General features: G+C 41.1%; 1 protein-coding gene across 1 annotated transcript; it reads right to left on the bottom strand.

Annotated features, from left to right (window-relative positions):
- Positions 1-2,023: 2,023 nt before the first annotated feature.
- LOC139536201 (WD repeat-containing protein 1-like) lies at positions 2,024-21,689 on the bottom strand. Its single transcript, XM_071336524.1, has 15 exons — positions 21,537-21,689; positions 20,690-20,811; positions 20,385-20,475; positions 19,831-19,978; positions 18,957-19,137; positions 12,832-12,909; positions 11,706-11,786; positions 10,784-11,017; positions 10,164-10,256; positions 9,580-9,731; positions 7,113-7,200; positions 6,837-6,947; positions 5,534-5,707; positions 5,141-5,285; positions 2,024-2,981 (listed from the first exon to the last, which is right to left on the bottom strand). Exons 1-15 carry the CDS (start codon positions 21,550-21,552, stop codon positions 2,875-2,877), a joined length of 1,821 nt encoding a protein of 606 aa, XP_071192625.1. The 5' UTR covers positions 21,553-21,689; the 3' UTR covers positions 2,024-2,874.
- Between the last annotated feature and the right edge of the window lie 1,957 nt (positions 21,690-23,646).

Raw genomic sequence — 23,646 nt, 5'->3', positions numbered from 1 at the left:
ATCCTAAATAACTCTCTAGTCCTTGCCAATGACAAGCATAACCATAAAATGATGCAGTGATGTTGGATTTGCCCCAAACCAAATGCTTTGTATTCAGGACAAAGTTACTTTCTTGCAGTTTTACTATCGTGCCTTATTGCTACAGGATGCAAGTTTTGGATTTTTTCCCCCAATTCTATACAGGCTTCCTTCCTTTCACTCTGTCATTTAGGTTAGTATTGTGGAGTAACTACAATGTTGATCCATCCTCAGCAGAGGACACCATCGGATTCACACTGCCTGCCCTCCAGGACATATACAGCACCAGGTGTCGCAGGAAGGCCAAGAAGATAATTAGGGACACCAGCCACAGCCTGTTCTCCCCGTTTCCTTTACTCAGACACGGGCAGGAAAAATCCTCCGAAACAAGCAGCACTAACCTGGAAGTCAGTGTTGGAGGATACACCTGGCGATGTGTATGCGCCCGGCCCGCCACAGGAGTCGCTAGTGCACGATGAGACAAGGATATACCTGCCGGCCAAACCCTCCCTAACCCGGACAGCGCTAGGCCAACAGTGCGCCGCCCCATGGACCTCCCGGTCGCGGCCGGCTGCGACAGAGCCTGGGCTCGAACCCAGAGTCTCTGGTGGCACAGCTAGCACTGCGTTGCAGTGCCTTAGGCCCTGTTTTGGAGGATTTTTAAATTTAAAAACTTTAACTATGCAAGTCACTTAGGAACAAATTCTTATTTACAATGACGGCCTAGGAACAGTGGATTAACTGCCTTGTTCAGGGACAGATTTTTACCTTGTCAGCTCGGGGATTCGATCTAACAACCTTTCGGTTACTGGCCCAACGCTCTAACCACTAGCCTACCTGCCGCCCCAGGGATTCACGACTCTCGACCTTCGCCTCGAGTCCATACGGGAGTTGCAGTGATAGGACCAGACTAACTACCAATTGGATACCACAAAATTGGGGGCAATTATTTTATTTTTTTAAAATATTCCAAAATATTCAGTCAGCTGCAATAACACACACAAGTAAAACTATTTTAAAAATGTGGCAAAGAAATGAACAAAGCCTTGTGTGGTGTTGGATTTGCCCGAAACGAGTACAACTTCTTATTTTGAAGCATAGTGTCGGCTGCATCATGTAATGGGTATACTTGTCATCAGCAAGGACTAGGGAGTTATTTAGGATAAAGTGAACTAAGCACAGGCCAAATCCTAGAGGAAAACATGGTTAGTTTGTTTTCCAACAGACACTGGGAGACAAATTCACCTTTCAGCAGCAATAACCTAAAACACAAGGCCAAATCTTCAATGGAGTTGCTTACCAATACATCATTGAATGTTGCTGAGTGGCCTAGTTACAGTTTGAGCTTTATAACAAAAATATATTTTTTTAAAAGCCATGAAATTCTATGGCAAGAAAATGGTTGTCTAGCAATGATCAATAACCAACTTGACAGAGTTTGAATAATTTTAAGTATAATGCACAAATATTGTACAATCCAGGTGTTCAAAGCTCTTAGAGAGAGACTTACCCAGAAAGAGTCACAGCTGTAATCACTGCCAAAGATTCTAACATGTATTGACTCAGAGGGTTGAATACTTATCTAAATCAAGATAAATGGGGGTTCTTTTTTTTAACATTAAGGATTTTTTTGTTACACTTTGACATGAGTATTGTGTGTAGATCATTGACATAAAATTACAATTAAATCCATTTGATCTATTTAAATCCCTTTTTAGATTTAAATTTTAAGGCAGCATAATGTGAAAAGTTCAAGGGGTTGTACTTTCTATAGGCATTGTATGTGAAAGTAATTGAGATATTTGAAATAGTATCTGAACCCAGGTCTGGTACCTGTTGATTCCCAGTCATTCCACAAAAGCTAGTTGGCATTGGCTAGCGAAACTAACTCTAACTTCCTTCATACTGCACGCAGATACATAGAAATGGTATCCACAATTAATTGACAGAAACTCGCAGTATTGCTTTAAACATGAGTAGCACGAAATGGACATGAGTTGCTAGAAATGAGTAACATTTGTTTTATTGTCATTAATATTATTAAATCATATCCACCCTTAGGAAAAAGTGGAAGCATCAAAAAAAAAAAAAAGGGGGGGGGGAAAAGGTAAAAAGTATAAGACGGGAACATCGTGAGCCAAAAAGAAAAATGGCAACAGTACAGGAGATTCATTGAATACACCGCATTTTGATTGTACACATGATTCATTTCTCTCTTGTTTTAAGTTCCTACTATTGCTCTCCCAATCACATTTGTTCCAACTAGAAATCATTCTGAAAGACATTGACGTTATGGAGTCAAAGAAAGACAAAAAAAAAAAAAAAAAAAGCTAAATACCCACTCCCATACAAATGGTAACATCAACCTCGGCTGAAAACATGAACTAACAGGCAAGCACAATCGGAGGGCCATTCATTCGCAACTCAATCCCATTCAGGAATGTAACTGAAATATACCTCCATTGTCAATAAGGATAATTTTTTCCCCCATAAATGTTTTCATTCCCGAGTTAACAGAGTTCAGATGAAACAACCCTCCAAACACGCACAGGCATGTCAGGTTGAACTGACATAAAGCTGTTGTCTCTGGAATGTTGAGCTTACAATTGGTTTCCTTGACCAGAAAAGCTTGATATAAATGCAGCTATTTGGGTTCTTTTTCTTTGTTCGTGCATTAGTGAACCATTTAAAAGAATCAAATAAAAAGACTGCGTTGGGACTGCAATGACCGACAATTGACAATTTCAGGGGTTGCTGACAAGAGACCATCAATTAGATACATACAATATTATAAGAGTAAGAGGGAGAGAGCGGTCTACAGTAGTCCTTGTCCCTAATGATCCGTTCTTGTACAGATCAGAATTTTAGAGTCCACTGCTTGATGCTGGCATCATGGGAGGTGGTCACTAGCGTGTGCTCATCTATCCAGGCCAGGCCACTGACATGATGCAACCTGTGGGCGTCTGTGGAAAGGGATAAGAGAACAGTCATTTTACAGTGACACTAGTTATCAAGCGATGTCATATGGCTAACATTTTAAAAATTGGGCGTGAATATACAGTATGTGTTGCTGCTAAAAACTTGAGCATATGGTTTTCCACTGGAAAGTGTGAGCATTTGAATGTATCCCTAGAACAGGGATTAAAAGACACTCTTACACATCTGTCTAAGTTGGAAATGTTGCTGTTAAAATAAATCCTTTTCATTCTGAACTGGAATAAAACAGATCGAACACATCACAGATGTACAACAGAACACAGGCTCAGTTTGATAGGGTTGCACTAACAGTACAGATGTACAACAGAACACACAGGACACTCAGTTTGATAGGGTTGCACTAACAGTACAGATGTACAACAGAACACACAGGACACTCAGTTTGATAGGGTTGCACTAACAGTACAGATGAAAAATGACCAGGCCTACTGTACATCTTACTGTAGAAATTATTGTTGAAAGAAAGTCTAGGTTGGAACTGTTGCTGTTAAAATACAATACATATTTTTATTCTGAACTTGAATAAACTGATTGATCACATCACACAGATGTAAACCACACAGAGTCCTAATGAGAGGTGTGGCTGGTTGAAGTTTTCAAAAAGCATGTATATTCTGGGCTCTGTTTTGGAAGTGCAACACTGAGGTCATACTCTTCCTGTACTTGTTTTTTAAGTATGTCAGAGTTGTGAACCCCGACTCACATAGGTATGTGGTGCCAAACTGGACCAGAACATCTACTGCTTTCTCAGTCAGACAGACCGCTTCCTGCTGTAGATGAACAACCTACAACTGGGTGTTTGCCTCAAAAAGCATCTTGCCTCTCAGTTTAATCCAGTTAAGAATTTAAATTATTGTATTTTAACAGCAACAGTTCCAACCTAGACTTGTTTTAAATAATTTTGACAGTAAGATGTACAGTAGGCCTGATAATTTTTCCTCTGTACTGTTACTAGGGTTGCACTATCAGTAGCTAGCTTGATTCGGTGAATGTTAGCTACTACCTGTGTACAAGCCAGGGAATTGTTTGAAAGAGAAACTCACATCTACGATGAGTTCGTACTCCCTTATTTCTGCTCATCATCACCTATTATAAAATTACAACAATGCCTTGCTAGCGGACTTCAATTTTCCACTGTCGAAGTACTGTTTTCTGAAGCATTCTGCCCTGTTCTCAAAGAACTCCATGGGTTTACCATCATGCTGTGGATGTTTGGTCAGGACGTGTCGTTTTAATAATTTGTTCGTTTTGAGAGCCATTACTAAGCACTTCACCGCTCAAAACACATTGTGGGCGCTCCTCGTTATAAGTTTGTATGAAAGAGAGAAACTCATCGCTGTACAGTATATCCGTTTCATAACAATTGAGCTCAGTCAGAACTTGTGGCTAGCATGAGTCCATTTGATGACAACGGTGAGTGATGGCGAGTGGGACTAACAAGTCAGTGGCTGACAGCGCTGCAGTGTGTGTCACGGAGTGATCAAGAAAACTACAGGGGGAAAGAATGTGGTAAACCACGAAGCACACGGGCATCACCCTCTCACACAGCTGCCAAACTGAGCAGAGACCGCAGATGCACTTGGCCAAATCAATTCCAGTAATGAAATAAATAATTATGAATTTACTCTGACACATCACAACCCACCATTAACAGGTCCATACTTTAAGGCTGCTCTAGAATGACGGTGTATAAGGAGGATACTGCCATCTAGCGGTGGTGAAAATAATGACATTTGGGAACATTGGGGAAATTCTGCAGCAATGGTACAAGATACTTCGCCAGTTATCACAGACACTGAAAATGTGATTTTATTTCTATTATCCCAACACCTCCCCCATCCTTTTTGTAATATTAACATTTGTTGTCCTGACAAATCGAACTACCCGCACAAAATGGTAGATTTAGCTACCAGCTCAAAATGGTTGCTACAGAAAGATCAGCAGTTTAAAACCCCATCCCACAGTCGAGAATGGTGACACTTTATCCCAGCAACATCTTCAGTTTCCATGACTTCAAATATCTGAATACGATGACAAAGAGAGGATTTAAATAACTCCAGACACTTCTCTCTGTGGGTGTGTGCGCATGCCACCTTTGCTCTCTGAAAGCAATTTTTCCCCTCACCTGGGATCTTCAGCCTCTTGTCTGCATCATTCACTGTCCAAACGTAGACCATCATGTCCATTCCACCGCTGGCAAAGTGCTCATTGTCGGGGGACCAGGCCAAGGTAACTACTTTAGCGTGGTGTCCATAAAAATCATTTTTGACCTGTAGGAGGGGGATAAACAGAAATGGATATAGAATCCATTAAAAGTCTCCACTCACACTCAAATTGATTGTATGCATTACACTACCACCGACTGATATTCACAAACCCAAATGGCATCTGCTGTTCATTGGGCTTTAGGATATATTTATTGTACATAATTTGAGCATTCAGGACAATGAATATGGGACATGTTAATAGGTCATTTTAGCAAATTTTGCTTGAGATGGATGCGTGAGAGACTGCATACCGAGTAATCATCCGCCACGGTGAAAACTGTGACGACCTTCTTCTCGTCAGTGACGGCCAGGTAGGCTCCGTCTTTTGAGTAGGCCATGTCTGTGACTGGCCCTTTGGCCTCCATGCTCTTCCCCTCATCCTTCAGAGTGTTGCCTTGGACAGAATACAAGCGGACCTTCCCATCCTGCCGGGAGGAGGGAGAGAGGTGTCAAAGAAATACTATGGACAAGGGGAGGAATATTGAGTAGTTAGATCCGAACAACACCTAAATAAAAATCAGCAATCAGTTGAACAACAGTGTCATTCCCTCAGAGTTTCATAGCACTTGTTAATAGTGCAGAGTGGCTGTGGATCCAACTTCTTGGGATCTTTAGTCAGCTGCACCAAAAGATCTGGAGCTTCTGCGTATCACATTAAGTACATGTGTATAATCAGGCTATTCAGGAAAACTGTCATGGTGCTCCTTTGATCTAACTTTATTAATGTCTGCAAGATCACACAATCACAGTATTCATAACAGAACCAAATAGCATAGTATAACGTCATTGTAAGACAAAAACACCACATTTCGCTCTAATGTGGCCAAAACGCAACAGAGCTCGCCACTTGGCAAAATACACAGGTAGTTGGCTATGCTACAGTTTGTTAACGACAATCTGCTCTTAAATTTGAAACTGTATAACTCCAAGATCTAAATACATATCCCATAAAACTGATTGAGATCAAAATGGTTACTATGCAGAATGATGGTTCACCGTTAACTTGAATTATTCTGCATGATTGAATGCAGTGGTGTTTGTCTTACAGTAACGTAAATTATGCTATTTGGTTATGTTCTGAATACTGTGATCACTATTAGAGCTGTAGCGGTGACCATATTACCGCCGCACGGCAGTCATGAGTCATGGCCGCAGTAAAAATTGCTTCTCTCGAGGGAGTAAAGGTGCTGTCAACAGTTAGTAACATGTTTTCGCAACTAAATCTATCGATGTGCCGAAAAGATTTCACTTGGTTTCCCAAATTAAGCACTGAGGAGCTGCAGGAACAGGGTTGGAGAGACCATGGTACAGAGAGTTTGGGCGGAATATCACCTGTCGCACTGGGAGACCATGCTCTTCAAACAGTGGCTAATACTTAGAGTTTAATACGTGTTCTTATATTTATTTCTCAGCTGCTCATATTAAGCATATCCTCTGCTATAAAACCGAATAAGCCTAACCAGCATCAAATAGACCTTGACATTCCATTATTTTTGATCCCACACTACATATAGCAACTTAATTTGAACTGGAACTATTATAGCTTATACTTACTGCCCCGCCCACTGCCGCAGTACTGCCCCCTGGGTGGATGGCTCCTGCTTCAGGCTCGTAGTCCAGACTGTCCAGCATGAACACCTTCTTCTGGTTCTTCAGCAACACCACCTGACGACCACACAGTCAATATTAACACTATCCAGAACAGACAATTTAATGGTGTCACCCATATATGAATAACACAAAATACTTATTTGTATTGACAACAATGTCTACCATGCTATGATGCCTGAATGACATGAGTTGGCACACATTAGGAAAATATTTTTTTACCTGTCCAATGCACACGGCTAATGTGAGTCCCCCTGTTGCTACGGAAACATGTTTAGGCTGGACGTCCATCTTTACCAGGTTGGAAGCACTGCAAAAACAAACTGTTAGTAACCACGTTTCCAGCCACAAGTATGCGAGTAAAGTCATACCCTATAAAAAAAAGAAACATGAAGTTAGTGCAATTATATAAATGGCAACAGAATTTGTTAGTTCGACATGGTCAGAATTTTGTGTTGTCAATTACGCGTGAAAAGACGGTGGACGCCTTTATGTGCAAACATTGATATAATAACCATCATATCGAAGTAAACTTGGAGTCATACGATATGGTGTGTGGTCCTCCCACTACGACTCGGGAAACCATGCAGTTTTAGGCTAGAGCTGAAATAAGTTATGATGAACTTCACAGGGTGGTGAACGTGCACGGTAATGAGCTTGATGCCGCTGTCCAAAAAATATCTAGGGTCTTATTTTGTTGACATTATGATCAATGCTCGACTGCCGTTGGAAAAATAAAAATATTATTGAATTTACCCATAATCTCATGTAGACTAGTCTATCAGCACAGTCTACCTGCAAACTGTTGTCTAGAGCGCACAAGGCAAGATCAGAATGGGCACATTTGCTATTTAATGCAATAGTTGTGACAAAACTACCAGTAGAGTTGAAAATGTGACGGAAACACACTTAAGTTTTCATGTACCGAATAAAAAAATCTGAAGTGAAAAAGTACATTGTGTGCACTACGTCATCACGCACTGATTTTTCTCTGCAACAACTCCGTTTGGTGGAAACATTCACATTTTCTTTATGCACACTTTAGAATATTGATATATCGCTAATTGGATGGAAACCGAGCTATGGAATCGTTTTCAAATAACATGGCCCTTTAAGTTTTGGGGGGGGGGGGGGGGGAGAAATCAACATGTCAATAGATGAACTATTAACTGAACATACCCTTTCCCAGAGGTGTGGACTCGAGTCACAAATATGATGACTTGCAACTCGACTAACACTAATGACTCGTGACTTGGATTTCTGCCTTATGACTTGACACTCTCCAAGCCCAAATATAAAAAAAATGGTGCTATTAAAAAAAGTGTGCAGCGCATCAACTCCTCATTTAACGGATTACAGTTTGAATCGGACAGCAGCCAATCAAATTGTGCCAGCTGAGAAAAAGTTGTGCCTGGCAGTGCAGAGGAACGTCGGCGTGTGAATTCAGATGGAGCCCTTGGAAAGATGATACCCAAACATTTTTATTTTCGGATATAAAGACGACGATGTATCAAAAAATGGCTACCCATTCTCATGGCTACCCATGTAGTTCCATGGAAATATGTTTGTTTATTTGGAAAGTAATAAATAGTTATTTTTAAAAGCATTCATGATTTGCGTAAATGTAATACTAACTATTACCTTTGTTAAAAATATGAAATGGCATTACATTTGGTGAAGAGCACATTATGACTTGTTTAGGACTCAAAACTCAGTTTAGGACTTGAGACTTGCCTGTCTTGACTTGGGACTTGAGTGCTAAGACTTAAGACTTACTTGTGACTTGTAAAACAATGACTTGGTCTCACCTCTGCCCTTTCCAATATCATTAATAGTGTTCAATCAAATGTATTTATAAAGCCCTTTTTACATCAGCAGAAGACAAAGTGCTATACAGCAACCCAGTCTTAAATCCCAAAGAGCAAGTAATGCAGCTGCAGCATTTATACCTAGAAACGCAGGAACCTAGGAAGAAACCACACTCTTCTGTCTGTGCCATAAGAGTACATGACCATTAAGGCCAGATCGTTCTTCAAGACGTTCAAACGGTCATAGATGACCAGCAAGGTCAAATAATCAGTGGTTATAGAGGGTGCAACACGTCAGCACCTCCAGAGTAAATGTTAGTTGGCTTTTCATAGGCGAGCATTCAGAGGTCAAGACAGCAGGTGAGAGCGAGAGGGTTGAAACAGCAGGTCCAGGACAAGGTAGCATGTCCAGTGAACAGGAGGTGTCAAATATACATGTCACTATTGGTTTACGAATGAACATACCGAAAGTACGACATCACAACAGCTATCTTGTCCAATGACAAAAAGTGAATCTCATCATAAGGAAGCAGTATTATTACAAAGCTACCCTCACTAGAGATAAGAGAGAACTGATAAATATTTCAGTGAAATCTGTCTTTTAATCTCATCTTCTACACTAAGTATATGTAACAGTTTAACTTTAGAACGTCCCCTCGCCCCGACCCGGGCACGAACCAGGGACCCTCTGCACACAAGTCACCCACGAAGCATCGTTACCCATCGCTCCACAAAAGCCGCGGCCCTTGCAGAGCAAGGGGAAATACTACTTCAAGGTCTCAAAGCGAGTGACGTCACCGATTGAAACGCTAATAGCGAGCACCACCGCTAACTAGCTAGCCATTTCACATCGGTTACATATAGAACACTTCTGGACCCACCTGTATTCTTTCTTTGTCACGCTGGTGAAGCGGACCGTGTCATCCATGCTGCAGGTCACCAGCTGGTCGGCCTCGTCCACCGCCATCTTGGTGACAAGGTTGCTGTGGCCCTTCCCTGAGAAGCAGTCGTTCTCCCCGGTCTCCGCATCCCAGTAATGTGGAAGCCACAGTTAAGGATCGTCTGACTGTCACCAGGAGAGGGCAGCAGAGCAGATCTTAACATGAGCTTAACTAACGCAAGGGACCAGAACATTGGTGGTGTGGGCCTCTTGTTAAACTAACAAATGGATACAAGGACATTCGCAGCAGTTATGTGCAGTACATTTATGTAGTGGAATATAAGCAGACGTGGCTATTACATTTTATGTGAGTCTTCATTAGGTGCCAATGTTGCTACTGGATTATGAATACACAAGGCTTTGACTATTAGCACTTGAGGGAATTTATTAGGCTCCTTGTGTTCCAAATGCCAACCATCTAGATAAGCCCCATTCATTCAGGGGAAATGGACTGTGCAGAAAACACAGTTCATCATTAATATGCCTCAGTGTTGACACAGCATGCCTTCATTTTCCCAGTGAAAGGATATTGATGTGCCCGTCATGGCTGCCAGAGTAGATGTAAGCCCGCCCCTTGTTTTTGTGAACTGTCAAGGACTGAATGGATTTGCTGTGACCCTGTAAGGCACAATGTGAGAGATTTGTTTAGCACAGTCATCAAATATTCAGTTAAGAACATTCTATTTCACTCAAGTGTCGCAGTTGTGATACTTTCAGTTTTGGCACGAATTTAGCATTTCCAATCAATGTGCAATTTCATGGGTCTCTAGCAAACTGTCAAAATTAACTATTTAATTTTGAGGAATGCTGACAAAACCACTTGTATGCCATCTCCTTTCCAGTTACTGAACTAAGTGCTTGTTTTGAATAACAAGTGACTTGAAGACTATTTTAAAGGCAGATTATGTGATCAGGACAAAGAATGTTTGTAGACATCATCATAAGCTAAGTCAGCTAGGGACCGTTTCTGTGCAGAGCATCAATATCAGGAGATTAAGCCTGCCAGTTGTGTCCAAATTGTAAAAAATAATTAAATATTAAACACCCTCAAGCCCTGACCCTCAATCCCCAACTCTAAGATGTGTTCACACTACACCATATTGCATTCTGAAAACCCTGTAGTGTGAAAGAAGGTTTAGGCTTACCTTGATGGTGCGGAGCGGCCGGTCGGGGTTGCTCTTATCCAGGTAGTTGATGTAGCCCGACAGGGATATGCTGAGCAGATGGTCCTTCTGCCAAAGGCAGCCCAGCTGCTGGTCCATGACGTCGGTGCCAATGTTGAAGGTGGTGAGGGCCATGCTGGTGCCCACATCCCACAGCTTCACAGTCTTGTCACCCGAGGCAGAGATGAGCTGGGAGCTGTCAGGGCTCCAGCTCACCTGAAGGAGAACAGAGGGAAGGAGTGGACCCAGGGTGACAAATAGGCATCACATCACTGTCGGTTATCACAATGCTTTCAGAAGAAACCGGTGCCGCTATAGTTTCTCTTTGGTAATGCAAAATGTACAGTCCCAAGCATTTTATTAAGCAGATGGCTAAGTTAGTCACTACGGTCTTCCTGAGACCTGAAGTAGTCACACAGGAGCTAGACATTCCAACACTGCATTGCATGTCATGGGTTAGAATCCCAGTTCAGATATGCCAGTGATGGAATACATTAGATACACAGTCTAATTATGTTGTTATACTCAATCACCAATTAAAATTCCTAGAAATCAAATATTGTTGGGGGCATGCAAAGTGAAATAGAGGAGTGATGTTTTAAAATGCAGGGGGTACAAGAAAGTCTGACTTATTTTTCACAGGAACACATTGCACTTCTAATTTGAAAAGGAAAGCATCCATTTAGTTTGTTTACGTTCAAGTCCCTCTAGCAATTGCATGGCAGCTTTAATCTTGACTGGGTGTTCAACCCTCAGCAGTGAAGCCTGACAAGTTATGCTGAAGAGGAAAAATACTTTTCCATTCTCAGCAGGCTAAAGTAAAAACCCAATGCCTACATGTCTCAAACCACCAGGCAAAGTTGAACGATAAGAGAAACTCCGTAAAAGCCGTCGAGATACTTACGGCATAGACTCCTCCATCGTGGGCCTTCGCTCCGCCCAGAGCCCCAAGCTTCTCGCCAGTCTTTCCGTCGTATAGGAAGATCTAGGAAAACAGGGCAATGTGACACTTCTAGTAAGAACCAGTACTGTAGGGTAAAATTGAATTTCAAGAGCCACGTAGAAACACTCGTCTACTACTGCCTTCCAGTCAGCAATTGTCGGTTCACTGGAAAGTATCTGACAATGTGCTGAGTCACAGCTGTTTTCTACTGTACTTCTAATCCCACTCCACCACACACATTCACTAAAATATACTGAACAAAAATAAAACGCAACATTCAACAATTGAGTTACAGTTTATATAAGGAAATCAATTGAAATAAATTCATTAGGCCCTAATCTACAGATTTCATGACTGGGCAGGGGGGCAGCCATGGGTGGGCTTAGGCCCACCCAATCAGAATTTGTTTTCCCCACAAAAGGGCTTAATTACAGACAAAAGTACTCCTCAGTTTCACCAGCTGTCCGGGTGGCTGTTCTCAGACGATCCCGCAGGTGAAGAAGCCAGATGTGGAGGTCCTGGGCTGGCGTGGTTACACGTGGTCTGTGGTTGAGGCCGGTCGGGTGTACTGCCATATTCTCTAAAATGACGTTGGAGACGGCTTATGGTAGAGAAATTAACATAAAATTCTAGCAACAGCTCTGGTGGACATTCCTGCAGTCAGCATGCCAATTGCACACTCCCTCAACTTGAGACATCTGTGGCATTGTGTGACAAAACCTTTGAGTGGACATTTGTCCCCAGCCCAAGGTGCACCTGTGTAATGATCATGCTGTTTAATCAGCTTATTGATATGCCACACCTGTCAGGTAGATGGATTTTCTTGGCAAAAGAAGAAATGCCCACCAAATTTGATAGAATAAGCTTTTTGAGCATATGGAAAATGTCTGAAATCTTTTATTTCGACTCATGAAACATGGGACTAACACTTTACATGTTGCGTGTATATTTTTGTTCAGTATAAAATACAATGCTAGAAGAATTAAGACAGGCTGTCAATGTCCGGCCAACTGTGGTGGGTTCTGAGACCACCTTAGTGATGCTGGGTCCCTGACCATGGAGCAGCTCTGGTAGCTAGCGGACTCACCTGACCATCAGCGCCAGCCGTACAGAAGCGGTTCCCGTCTGGAGAGAAACGCACGCAGTTGACAAACCGGCTGTGGTCCTAGGATGGGGTAGGAGATTGTTAGAGACTTGAGCTTTTCCAAAAAGAAGGACTATTAACTAATGATTTTCTGGTTAATTTAAGCTACATTTGTATATTGGTTGTTGTCTATCAATTATACTGTCAAGTTTAAGTCTCTTGAAAATATTGCAAGTAATTTGACAGTTACCTGACTAACTCATTGATCCAACTTCCTACAAACCCATTCTCTTTTAAAACAGAGAATATACACAAACAGAAGGGACAACCTACTTCTGGAGACCCTTTGCAGAAATTCTTCAGAGGAATTTCAGTTGTTTCGTTACATAAGGTTCCCTTTTCAACCAGCAGTGACACCCATATAGTAGATCTCATAAGTCTCAATTATTCCGTAGTCTCTGATGAAACTTCATGGGAAAAAGCCTACATGGAGCTCAGACGGGCACCAACAAACACAGCAGCGTGAATATCAAAAGCAAGTCAGTGCCAAAATACTTGATCTAAACGCAATGCTCTTAACTCTTGGCGCACAGATCCCTTTAGCGGGATCATTTTCGGCAACATCCGCTGAATTGCAGAGCGCTAAATTAAAATTAAAATACAAAAAATATTTAATATCATGAAATCACAAGTGCAATATACCAAAACACAGTTTAGCTTGTTGTTAATCCACCTGTCGTGTCAGATTTTGAAAATAAGCTTTACAGCGACAGCAAACCAAGCGTTTGTGTGAGGACATCGATCAGTAGACAAAACATTACAAACAGCTAGCAGCAAAGTAGCTTGGTCACGAAAGTCAGAAAAGCAATAAAATGAATCGCTTACATTTGATGATCTTCGGATGTTTGCACTCACGAGACTCCCAGTTACACAAAATGTTTGTTTTGTTCGATAAAGATTATTTTTATATCCAAAAACCTCCATTTGGTTGGCGTGTTTTGATGAGTAATCCACAGGCTCGTACAGGTCATGACAGGCAGGCAAATTCCAAATAGTATCCGTAAAGTTCGTAGAAACATGTCAAACATGTTTTATAATCAATCCTCAGGTTGTTTTTAACATAAATAAATCGATAATATTTCAACCGGAAGGTAAACTATTCAATACAAGAGAGAAAGAAAATGTCTAGCTACCACTGTCGCGCGCATGAACTAATAGAAGGACATCTGGCAGTCCACTGACACGATGTGATAAATCTTGCTAATTTTTCAGAATAAAAGCTTGAAACTATGTCTAAAGACTGTTCACACACAGTGGAAGCCATAGGAAGAGGAATCTGGTTGATATCCCTTTAAATGGGAGGAAAGGCAGGCAATGGAACAGGGATTTTTCAAAATAAGAGGCACTTCCTGGTTAGATTTCCTCCGGTTTTCACCTGCAAAATCAGTTCTGTTATACACAGACAATATTTTGACAGTTTTGGAAACTTTAAAGTGTTTTCTATCCTAATCTGCCAATTATATGCATATTCTAGCATCTGGGCCTGAGAAAGGCAGCTTACTTTGGGAATGTTATTATTGCAAACATAAAAATACTGCCCCCTAGCTTCTTAAAATGACTATCAAGGAGTATGAGATTAGCGGAATCAGGATGTGCTTGAATGGAGACTGCAACATTCTGACAAATAGATAACACTATCTTGCCTCGTTTGACGGCATATAGTTTTAAAATTACTGATTGAAAGGGGTATCCCATTTGCATCCTAACTAATAGACCAAATGGTAATGTTCAGCACTACAGCAGAAGTGATTTAATCTCTACGAGTGAGGTCATGTGCTTAATAAGTATATCTGTTACAGAGGAGTGTAAATGCTTTTTTTTTTTAGGCTGGATCACGTTGAATTGTAGGTTTTAATTCTGTAATGTATTGATTGTTGTTCCCCCCCCCCAATATTTTTGCTAAATTAGCCTAATGGGACTCAAATGTAGATTTGTAAGCACTAAATGTGTATGGACTTGGCCCAAGACCACAAACAGGGACTGGTGGCAGCCTGTAGCGAACCCTAGTCCGGACTAGAGGTCGACCGATTAATCTGAATGGCCGATTTCAAGTTTTCATAACAATCGGAAATCGGTATTTTTGGGCGCCGATTTGCCGATTTTTTTTTTTTTTACACATTTATTTAACTAGGCAAGTCAGTTAAGAACACATTCTTATTTTCAATGACGGCCTAGGAACGTTCTGCCTCGTTTAGGGGCAGAACGACAGATTTTTAACCTTGTCAGCTCGGGGGATCCAATCTTGCATTGATTACATTGCACTCCACGGGGAGCCTGCCTGTTAGCGAATGCAGTAAGCTAAGGTAAGTTGCTAGCTAGCATTAAACTTATCTTATTAAAAAAACAATCAATGACTGTCATTGCTCCAATGTGTACTTAACCATAAACATCAATGCCTTTCTTAAAATCAATACACAAGTATATATATTTTTAAACCTGCATATTTAGCTAAAAGAAATCCAGGTTAGCAGGCAATATTAACCAGGTGAAATTGTATCATTTCTCTTGCATTCATTGCACGCAGAGTCAGGGTATATGCAACAGTTTGGGCTCTTTGCGAACTAATTTGCCAGAACTTTACGTAATTATGACAACATTGAAGGTTGTGCAATGTAACAGGAATATTTAGACTCATGGATGCCACCCGTTAGATAAAATACGGAACGGAATAAACGTTTTGTTTGAGGTGATAGTTTCCAGATTAGTCGACGCGTTATAATTCCTGCAATAACTTGCGGCTGAATTTGAAAGGGGTTCCTTCGTTATTTTACCGTTCATGTCTTCCATAGAGAATGTCTTGATCTACTTCAAATAAGGTCTGTGTTTTTCGTGCAGGCTTAAACCGCCTCTACGTTTTGATACCCGTGTAAATCTCACTAGGATAAGGTAACGTTTGTCAACATATTTTCATAAATCCACTCTACAATTTTTTTTATCTTCGCTTATATTTAGCCAATATTGATCAGAGTTACCTTGTCCTATGGATATCTACACAGTTATAAAATTGGCACGGTGATGTAAGCCTACACGAAACACAGACCTTATTTTAAGTGAATCTAAAAATATCCTATGGAATAAATTAAGGAAGCGCTTTTCAGATTTTGCTAGGTGTCATGGGAATTATGACTCGCACTTTGGTTGTCTATTCTCACCATGCCCATTATTAAAATAGGATTTCCTGCATATAGAAATTAAAGTTTGTTTTCAACATTCATCACAGGTAACTTACTCTATTTTTATTCAAACAGTTGAGAGTATTTGTCTCCTAAGCAGACTCTTCAGTATCATTGTCACTTCAGAGCTGTGTGCGTGTGTGTATTTGTATTATATTAAGTTAAAATAAGTGTTCATTGTTCATTCAGTATTGTTGCAATTGTCATTATTACAAAAATGTGTGTGTGTATGATATATATATATATATTTTTTTTTATTATAAAATCGGCCGATTAATCGGTATCGGCTTTTTTGTCCTCCAATAATCAGTATCGGCATTGAAAAATCATAATCGGTCGACGTCTAGTCCAGACACATCATTCCAAAACTGCAAAAAAGCTGACTGCTCCAAGGCAGGTAGTGTTTGTTAAGCATAATGCACCACCTTTTTTTCCCCCAAAAAGGATACTTATTGAATAAGTTGAGGTCAGTCTGTACTTCCCCTATTCACACTTTCAAAATGTAGGAATGAAGTTGACGTGAAAGTACATAAAACACTGATCCTGAGAAACTGAGAACCACTCAAAAGTAGTCAGGAATGTACAGTGCATTTGGAAAGTATTCAAACCCCTGGACTTTTTCCGCATTTTGTTACATTAGACTTATTCTAAAATAAATTTTGCAATCTACACACAATACCGCATAATGACAAAGCAAAAACTGATTTTTATAAAATGTAAGCAAAATTCAGACCTTTTACTCAGTACTTTGTTGAAGCACCTTTGGCAGCGAGTCTTCTTGGGTATGACGCTACAAGCTTGGCACACCTGTATTTGGGGAGTTCCTCCCATTCTTATCTGCAGATCCTCTCAAGCTCTGTCAGGTTGGATGGGGAGCGTTGCTGCACAGCTATTTTCAGGTCTCTCAAGAGCTGTTTGATTAAGTTCAAGTCTGGGCTCTGGTTTGGCCACTCAAGGACATTCAGAGACTTGGCCTGAAGCCACTCCTGCATTGTCTTGGCTGTGTGGGTCATTGTTCTGTTGGAAGGTGAACCTCGCCCCAGTATGAGGTCCTGAGCATTCTGGAGCAGGTTCATCAAGGATCTCCCTGTACTTTGCTCTGTTCATCTCTCCCTCAATCCTGACTAGTCTCCCAGTCACTGAAAAACATCCCCACAGCATGATGCTCCCACCACCATGCTTCACCGTAGGGATGATGCAAGGTTTCCTCCAGACGTGATGTTTGACATTCAGGCCAAAGAGATCAATCTTGGTTTCATCAGACCATAGAATGTTGTTTCTCATGGTCTCAGAGAACTTTAGGTGCCTTTTGGCAATCTCCAAGCGGGCTGCAATGTGCCTTTTACTGAAGAGTGGCTTCCGTCTGGCCACTACCATAAAGGCCTGATTGGTGGAGTGCGGCAAAGATGGTTGTCCTTCTGGACGGTTCTCCCATCTCCACAGAGGAAATCTGGAGCCCCGTCAGAGTGACCATCCGGTTCTTGGGCACCTCCCTGACCAAGGCCGTTCTCCCCTGAACTGCTCAGTTTAGCCGGGCGGCCAGCTCTAGGAAGGGTCTTGGTGGTTCCAAACTGCTCACATTTAAGAATGATGGAGGCAATTGTGTTCTTGGGGACCTTCAATGCGGCAGACATTTTTGGTACCTTTCCCCAGATCTGTGCCTTGACACAATCCTGTCTCGGAACTCATGGCTTGGTTTTTGCTCTGACATACACTGTCAACTGTGGAGGTTATATAGAGACTTTCCAAATCAAGTCCAATCGATTGAATTTACAAGAGGTGGACTCCAATCAAGTTGTAGAAACATCAAGGATGATCAATGGAAACAGGATGCATCTGAGCTCAATTTCAAGTGTCATAGCAAAGGGTCAGTTTTATTTATTTTTTGCAAAAATTCAACAACAAAAAACTGTTTTCGTTTTGTAATTGTGTGTAGATTGATGAGGAAGAAATGCATTTAATCCATTTTAGAATAAGGTTAGAAGATAACAAAACATGGAAAAGGTCAAGGGGTCCAAATAAACTGTAAATGCATAGGCCCAAGACCAGAGTGTAGTTCACCTTGACTACAATATTTTCAATATGTTCACTACAGAGTGTTCTTTGCTGTTCTGGAACCCTCTTTAAATTAGAGATGGAGGGGGGAAAAAAGATACATATATTATAAACCAAATACTTTGACTTACTCAAGTAGTAATTTACTTTTACTTGAGTAACTTTCTATTAAGGTATCTTTCACTCAAGTATGACAATTGAGTACTTTTCCCACCATGGCTTCCGCCCGTGCTCACGACAGGGCTAACCGAGTGAAAAGGGCTATAGTACCAAAAGGAAATACAAAACAAAATCCAGAACCAATTCCCAAATTTCTTCAGAAATGTCAGACACATTGGCCTTTTCTAATTTGGGGAAAAGTCTGTACTCTGCCCTCTCTCTGTAACTCACAAACCGATAAGTGGTCAAGTGGAGTGTCAATTAGTTAGTAGGCAAACGGAAGACTCTCCTCCCCTCCTCAATAGCCTCCTTTTGGCGATGAAACAAGTATATCCTACCAGAGTCCTTTTACCGAAGAGTTCTGAAATCTGCCACCCCCCTTTGAATCAGCAAATTGCTTTCTTGTAGGAGAAAAGCTTGCAAACATTTAAAAACGATATGCTACTTATCGTTTTATCTACAAAATGTCTTTCCCAACTAGCTAAATTTGAAGTCAATTTATACATTTATTTTGGGATTACATCCTGTAAACGTCAGTTGCCTGATGCACAATTGGAGTAGTAATTTCATTCAAGCACATTTGTCCACTTTCCCTCTCCGCCTCTGCTCGATTACCTTTTTCTAAAAAAGGAGGAGGCCAGAGACACATGAGTTGAGAATCATTGAGAAAAGGCCACTCACTGTGCTTGAGAACTTGAACTTGAAAGGGGGTCCCTCAAAGAAGGCCCCACAGTTGTCATCACTGCCGGTGATGAGGCGGTAGGGGCGAGTCTGCTTTATGTCCACGCTGTTGATGATTTTGGAGTGGCCCGAGATCTCGCCCACTGAGGAGCCAGTGTCCCACAGGAACACAGCCCCAAACCTGGAAGGAAGAACACACACATTTACAAAGTGGGACAAGAGATGATGCAATGCAAAACGTGCAGCGATTCACTAGATAGAAGCAAATCATTCATAAGTGCATAGATGAAAGAGGCAACCTTATCCAAGTTTTAGGGGAGTTATGAAAGTCTTGGGTGAAGGGTGTTTTTGAATTCATCTTCTGACATGTCCCAAAATCACATTTTAAAGGGGTTCAAGCAATATCTAGTAATTGAATATTCAATTCATGTCAGATACTGGAATGTTTACAACCGGGTTAGCCACTACAGTTGAGAGGTGTTGCCCCAACATGCTGGGGACATGTTCAGAAGACAAAACAGGAGGAAGCAATTGAAAAAAAGGAGGCATCACCTGAACATACCCATTAAGGATGTTCATTTTAGTTTCAAAAGAGTTTCTGTCTTATGCCTACTGAACACAACCCTGATTCAGCTGATCATGATTCTATAACTGATGGACATGTTATTGCTGATGTGGAACAAAAACCTGCACACCCCGTAATGCATTAACAGCTGACCTAAAGCTTATACAATCCTCTACGACATACAATCATTGTTCACCAAAGTGTAAATGCTGCACTGTTAGCAGGACCTGAGCTCTTATTTGGAAAATAACGTTACAGGCACCATGTCCCTGTCCTGCATGTGGTCTGAACTAGGCCCTACAGACTTACTTCTCACGTCCCTCTCCCACACAAGCAATCCTTTTGCTGTCCTCAGTCCAGGCGATGTCCTTGATTTTGCCCCCGAAAGGCTGGTACTCGTACTTCAGAAGGTGCTCCTTCTGGGTAGTGTCCCAGATACGGATCTTACCAGACACATCTGTAGGAAACATATGTGAACATTGTAGATTTGGCATCACTACCATAAAAATTCTCTGCCCATTTGGCTTTGTGCAAATGAGATGTTCTCCACAGAAACCACATGCATGAGAAGACTAGGTACAGGGCTTGTCACTATTCACAATTAAGACAAATCCATTGACAGATGAGATCTGAGTGAATTTGAAAAAGCGTTCACGTTTCTTGGCATGTTTTATGATAAGACATGATTTATTAGGATCCCATTAGCCAACAGCTAGTCTTACTGGGGTCTGACAACAACAACAAAAGACAAAAACACTAAAATTAAAATACATTAACATGTAGTGTCTATGCGCGTGCATCTATCAGTTACACATGCATGTCAGTACATACACACAACAAGTAGGACATAACTATCTAGCTACCTCCAGACGCAATGTAGAAGCCACTGGGAGCGTACTTGGCAACAGTAACTTGATGAGGGTGCTCGGTGTAGATGTCAGCTATGGCAGGGTTCTGTCAGAGATGAAGGCAAAACTTGAACGTTAGTACAGGTTCTCACACACACAATATAGACTGGGGAAGAGGTTATATCCTTTACTAAAATCTGACCAGCCCAGTTCACACGTTGTACTGTACATGAACACACCCAAATATAGGCCTGTGAGTTTCAGGTTATCAGCTGCCAACAATGTGTCAGGTGATATGTTCATTTGATTTAAGGAATTACATCTATGTTCCTGATGATGACACTCTTCCCATTGGTGTAGAGGAAGTTGTTGCCTTTGGGATCTCCACCAAGGACTTTGGCAACTCCTCGTTCCATCTGCGGGAGGCTGGCAAATACATGCTCTGTGTGAACGACAAGGAAGTGTATATTATTATTATCATCATCCAGGTTAGTCTAGGCATTGACCTATTTGGTTGGTAAATAACATACACATCAAGATCAGCCTACAGCATCTGTAAAAACTGACAAATCAAAACTATACTTCAATCAATTAATACAAACTAAATGACACTTGCTTGTATTATGTATGATGCCAGGCCTCTGAAATGCATAACAGACGACCTGTAATAGCCTTCTGTCACAAAGACAATAAATAGGCCGTCATGTACCTCTGTTTTTAGCTGATTCATTAACTACACGTTAGCAGATAAATGTAAAACATGCATACGACTGTGTAGTCTTACTAAAATCACGCACACACATTCAGTGACATGTCAACAATGCGTTGCATATTTCGTGCAGAAATCGAGATTTAAATTGTTTGTAGGAAATATGGCAAAATCGAGTAGGTTCCCTTTCAAGCTCCATCCAATGAGAGGAAACTCAACTCAATTATGAATACGTGGCTATTTACCTAGTTACAGAAGAACTTTAGCACCGGTGTGATGTCTCAAGACAAGAAATGTGATTGAAATTGCAGAATGGGCGAGGTTAGTGCTTACACACGTAGTTACAGTAGCTAGCTAGCTGTTTCTCTGTGGTGAAGCACCATTTGTACTGAGGGAACGATTAAAGGTCCATCTTTAATGTATATAATTTCAAAAATGAAACTAATAAAACGACTTACTCAATTCATAGGTCATATTCGCAGATTTTGTATTAATTCCTCCGATGAATGAAACACCAAACCTCCCTTATCCACCAGCAGTTCTGGACTCTGCTAATCGCACAAACACGGAAGCGAACGGCACTCTCCGTATGCCTAGCTTTGCCCATATATAGTAAACTCAGCTTCGACGCGAGCAGCTGTCGCCCACTAGACTTGCGCTTACTTGCCTATCGAGGAAATGACGTTACCTTGAATAGTCAAGTAATTCAGGAAGATACCCAACAAGGTAAATAAAGGACACTTTGCCCCAGAGGTTATGGAATCGATGTGATGACAAATAGGTAAAAAATAACTATTTTAAAACCTAACACACTCATACAGCTATGCAAGCATCAGCACTGGATGTGGGGATGGGGGATCCCCAGCACAGGCGGCTGGTGGCACCTTAATTAGGTAGGACAGGCTCATTGTAATGACTGGAACGGAATTAATGAAACGGTATCAAACACATGGTTTCCATGTTTTACATTTGAGTCATTAACGCACAGGGTTTCCCAAAATCAGTCCTGGGCCGCGAGTACTGTTTCTAAACACTACCTCATTAATGTGGATGCTACCATGATTACGGATAGTCCTGAATGAATGGTGAATAATGATGAGTGAGAAAGTTACAGACGCACAAATAGCATACCCCCAAAACATGCTAACCTCGCACCATTACAATAACACGGGAGTTTAGTATTTTCTTTGGGGGGGTATAATATTTGTGCATCTGTAACTCTCTCACTCATTATTCACGAATTCAGGACTATCCATAATCATGGTGGCATCCACATTAATGTAGAAGTGTTTAGAAACATATTATATTCTTATTTACAACAAAAAGTGACTCCAAAATGACACACGACATTATTTACCATAAATTTCTATTGGGCACAAAATAATCTGAAACACAACCAAAACAAATAGCAAATGCATCCAACATGTTTGTAGAGTCACGAGCTTGATGTAATTATTGCGTGTTAGGAATATGGGACCAAATACTAAACTTTTGACCTACTTTAAATATGTGGATTTGTCCCAATACTTTTGGTCCCCTAAAATGTGTGTGGGGGGGCTATGTACAAAGAGTGCTTTAATTTCTAAACTGTTCACCTGATATGGACGAAAATAACCTCAAATTAAAGCTTTAAACTCATAGTCAAATCAAATGTATTTATATAGCCCTTCTTACATCAGCTGATATCTCAAATTGCTGTACAGAAACCCAGCCTAAAACCGCAAACAGCAAGCAATGCAGGTGTAGAAGCACGGTGGTGAGGGAAAACTCCCTAGAAAGGCCAAAACCTAGGAAGAAACCTAGAGAGGAACTAGGCTATGAGGGGTGGCCAGTCCTCTTCTTTTATCAATGTTTATTATGAGTATTTACGCAAAATCACCGGATGTTTTGGAATCAAAACATTACTGCACGTAACGCGCCAATGTAAACTGAGATTTTTTTTTATATATATATGCACATTATCGAACAAAACATAAATGTATTGTGTAACATGATGTTATATGACTCATCTGATGAAGATGTTCAAAGGTTAGTGATTAATTTTATCTCTATTTGTGGGTTTTGTGAAAGCTACCTTTGCTGTGAAAGAAATGTCTGTGCTTTTTTGGATTTGGTGGTGAGCTAACATAAATATATGTGGTGTTTTCGCTGTAAAACATTTTTAAAAATCGGACATTATCTTTCATTTGCTGTATTGGACTTGTTAATGTGTGAAAGTTAAATATTTTTTTAAATATTTTTGAATTTCCCGCGCTGCCTTTTCAGTGGAATGTGGGGCGGAACCCCAGTCCTAGACAGGTTAACTGATTTTTGTCCTCTGACGTCCTTGGGTAGGCAGAGGGAGTCTGGAAGGGCATCAAGGAATCTTTGTGTTGTCTGAGAATTTATAGCACGTCATTGTATCATTTCATATCCAAAGTGCTGGAGTGCAGAGCGGTCACGTGTGTTTGCAAGGCAGATGTCCCGAGTTCGAGCCAGGTATGATGAGCCGGATTTGGGGGAAGTGGTACTCGCTAAGCAAGCAGCGTGATGTCCTTGGCAATTGTTCTGTGACCCGGATCTGCAGTT

The sequence above is a fragment of the Salvelinus alpinus genome, chromosome 12 (genome assembly GCF_045679555.1).
Source record: "Salvelinus alpinus chromosome 12, SLU_Salpinus.1, whole genome shotgun sequence".
Classification (NCBI taxonomy): Eukaryota; Metazoa; Chordata; class Actinopteri; order Salmoniformes; family Salmonidae; genus Salvelinus; species Salvelinus alpinus.
This window is presented reverse-complemented; position numbering and strand designations above follow the sequence as displayed.

Excerpts from the sequence above, each read along its gene's own strand:
- LOC139536201 (XM_071336524.1), bottom strand. Across the intron at positions 11,787-12,831 it reads CGGCTGGCGCTGATGGTCAG|ATCTTCCTATACGACGGAAA; the intron begins GTGAGTCCGCTA and ends CTGTTTTCCTAG. Across the intron at positions 6,948-7,112 it reads TAGCCGTGTGCATTGGACAG|GTGGTGTTGCTGAAGAACCA; the intron begins GTAAAAAAATAT and ends TGTGGTCGTCAG.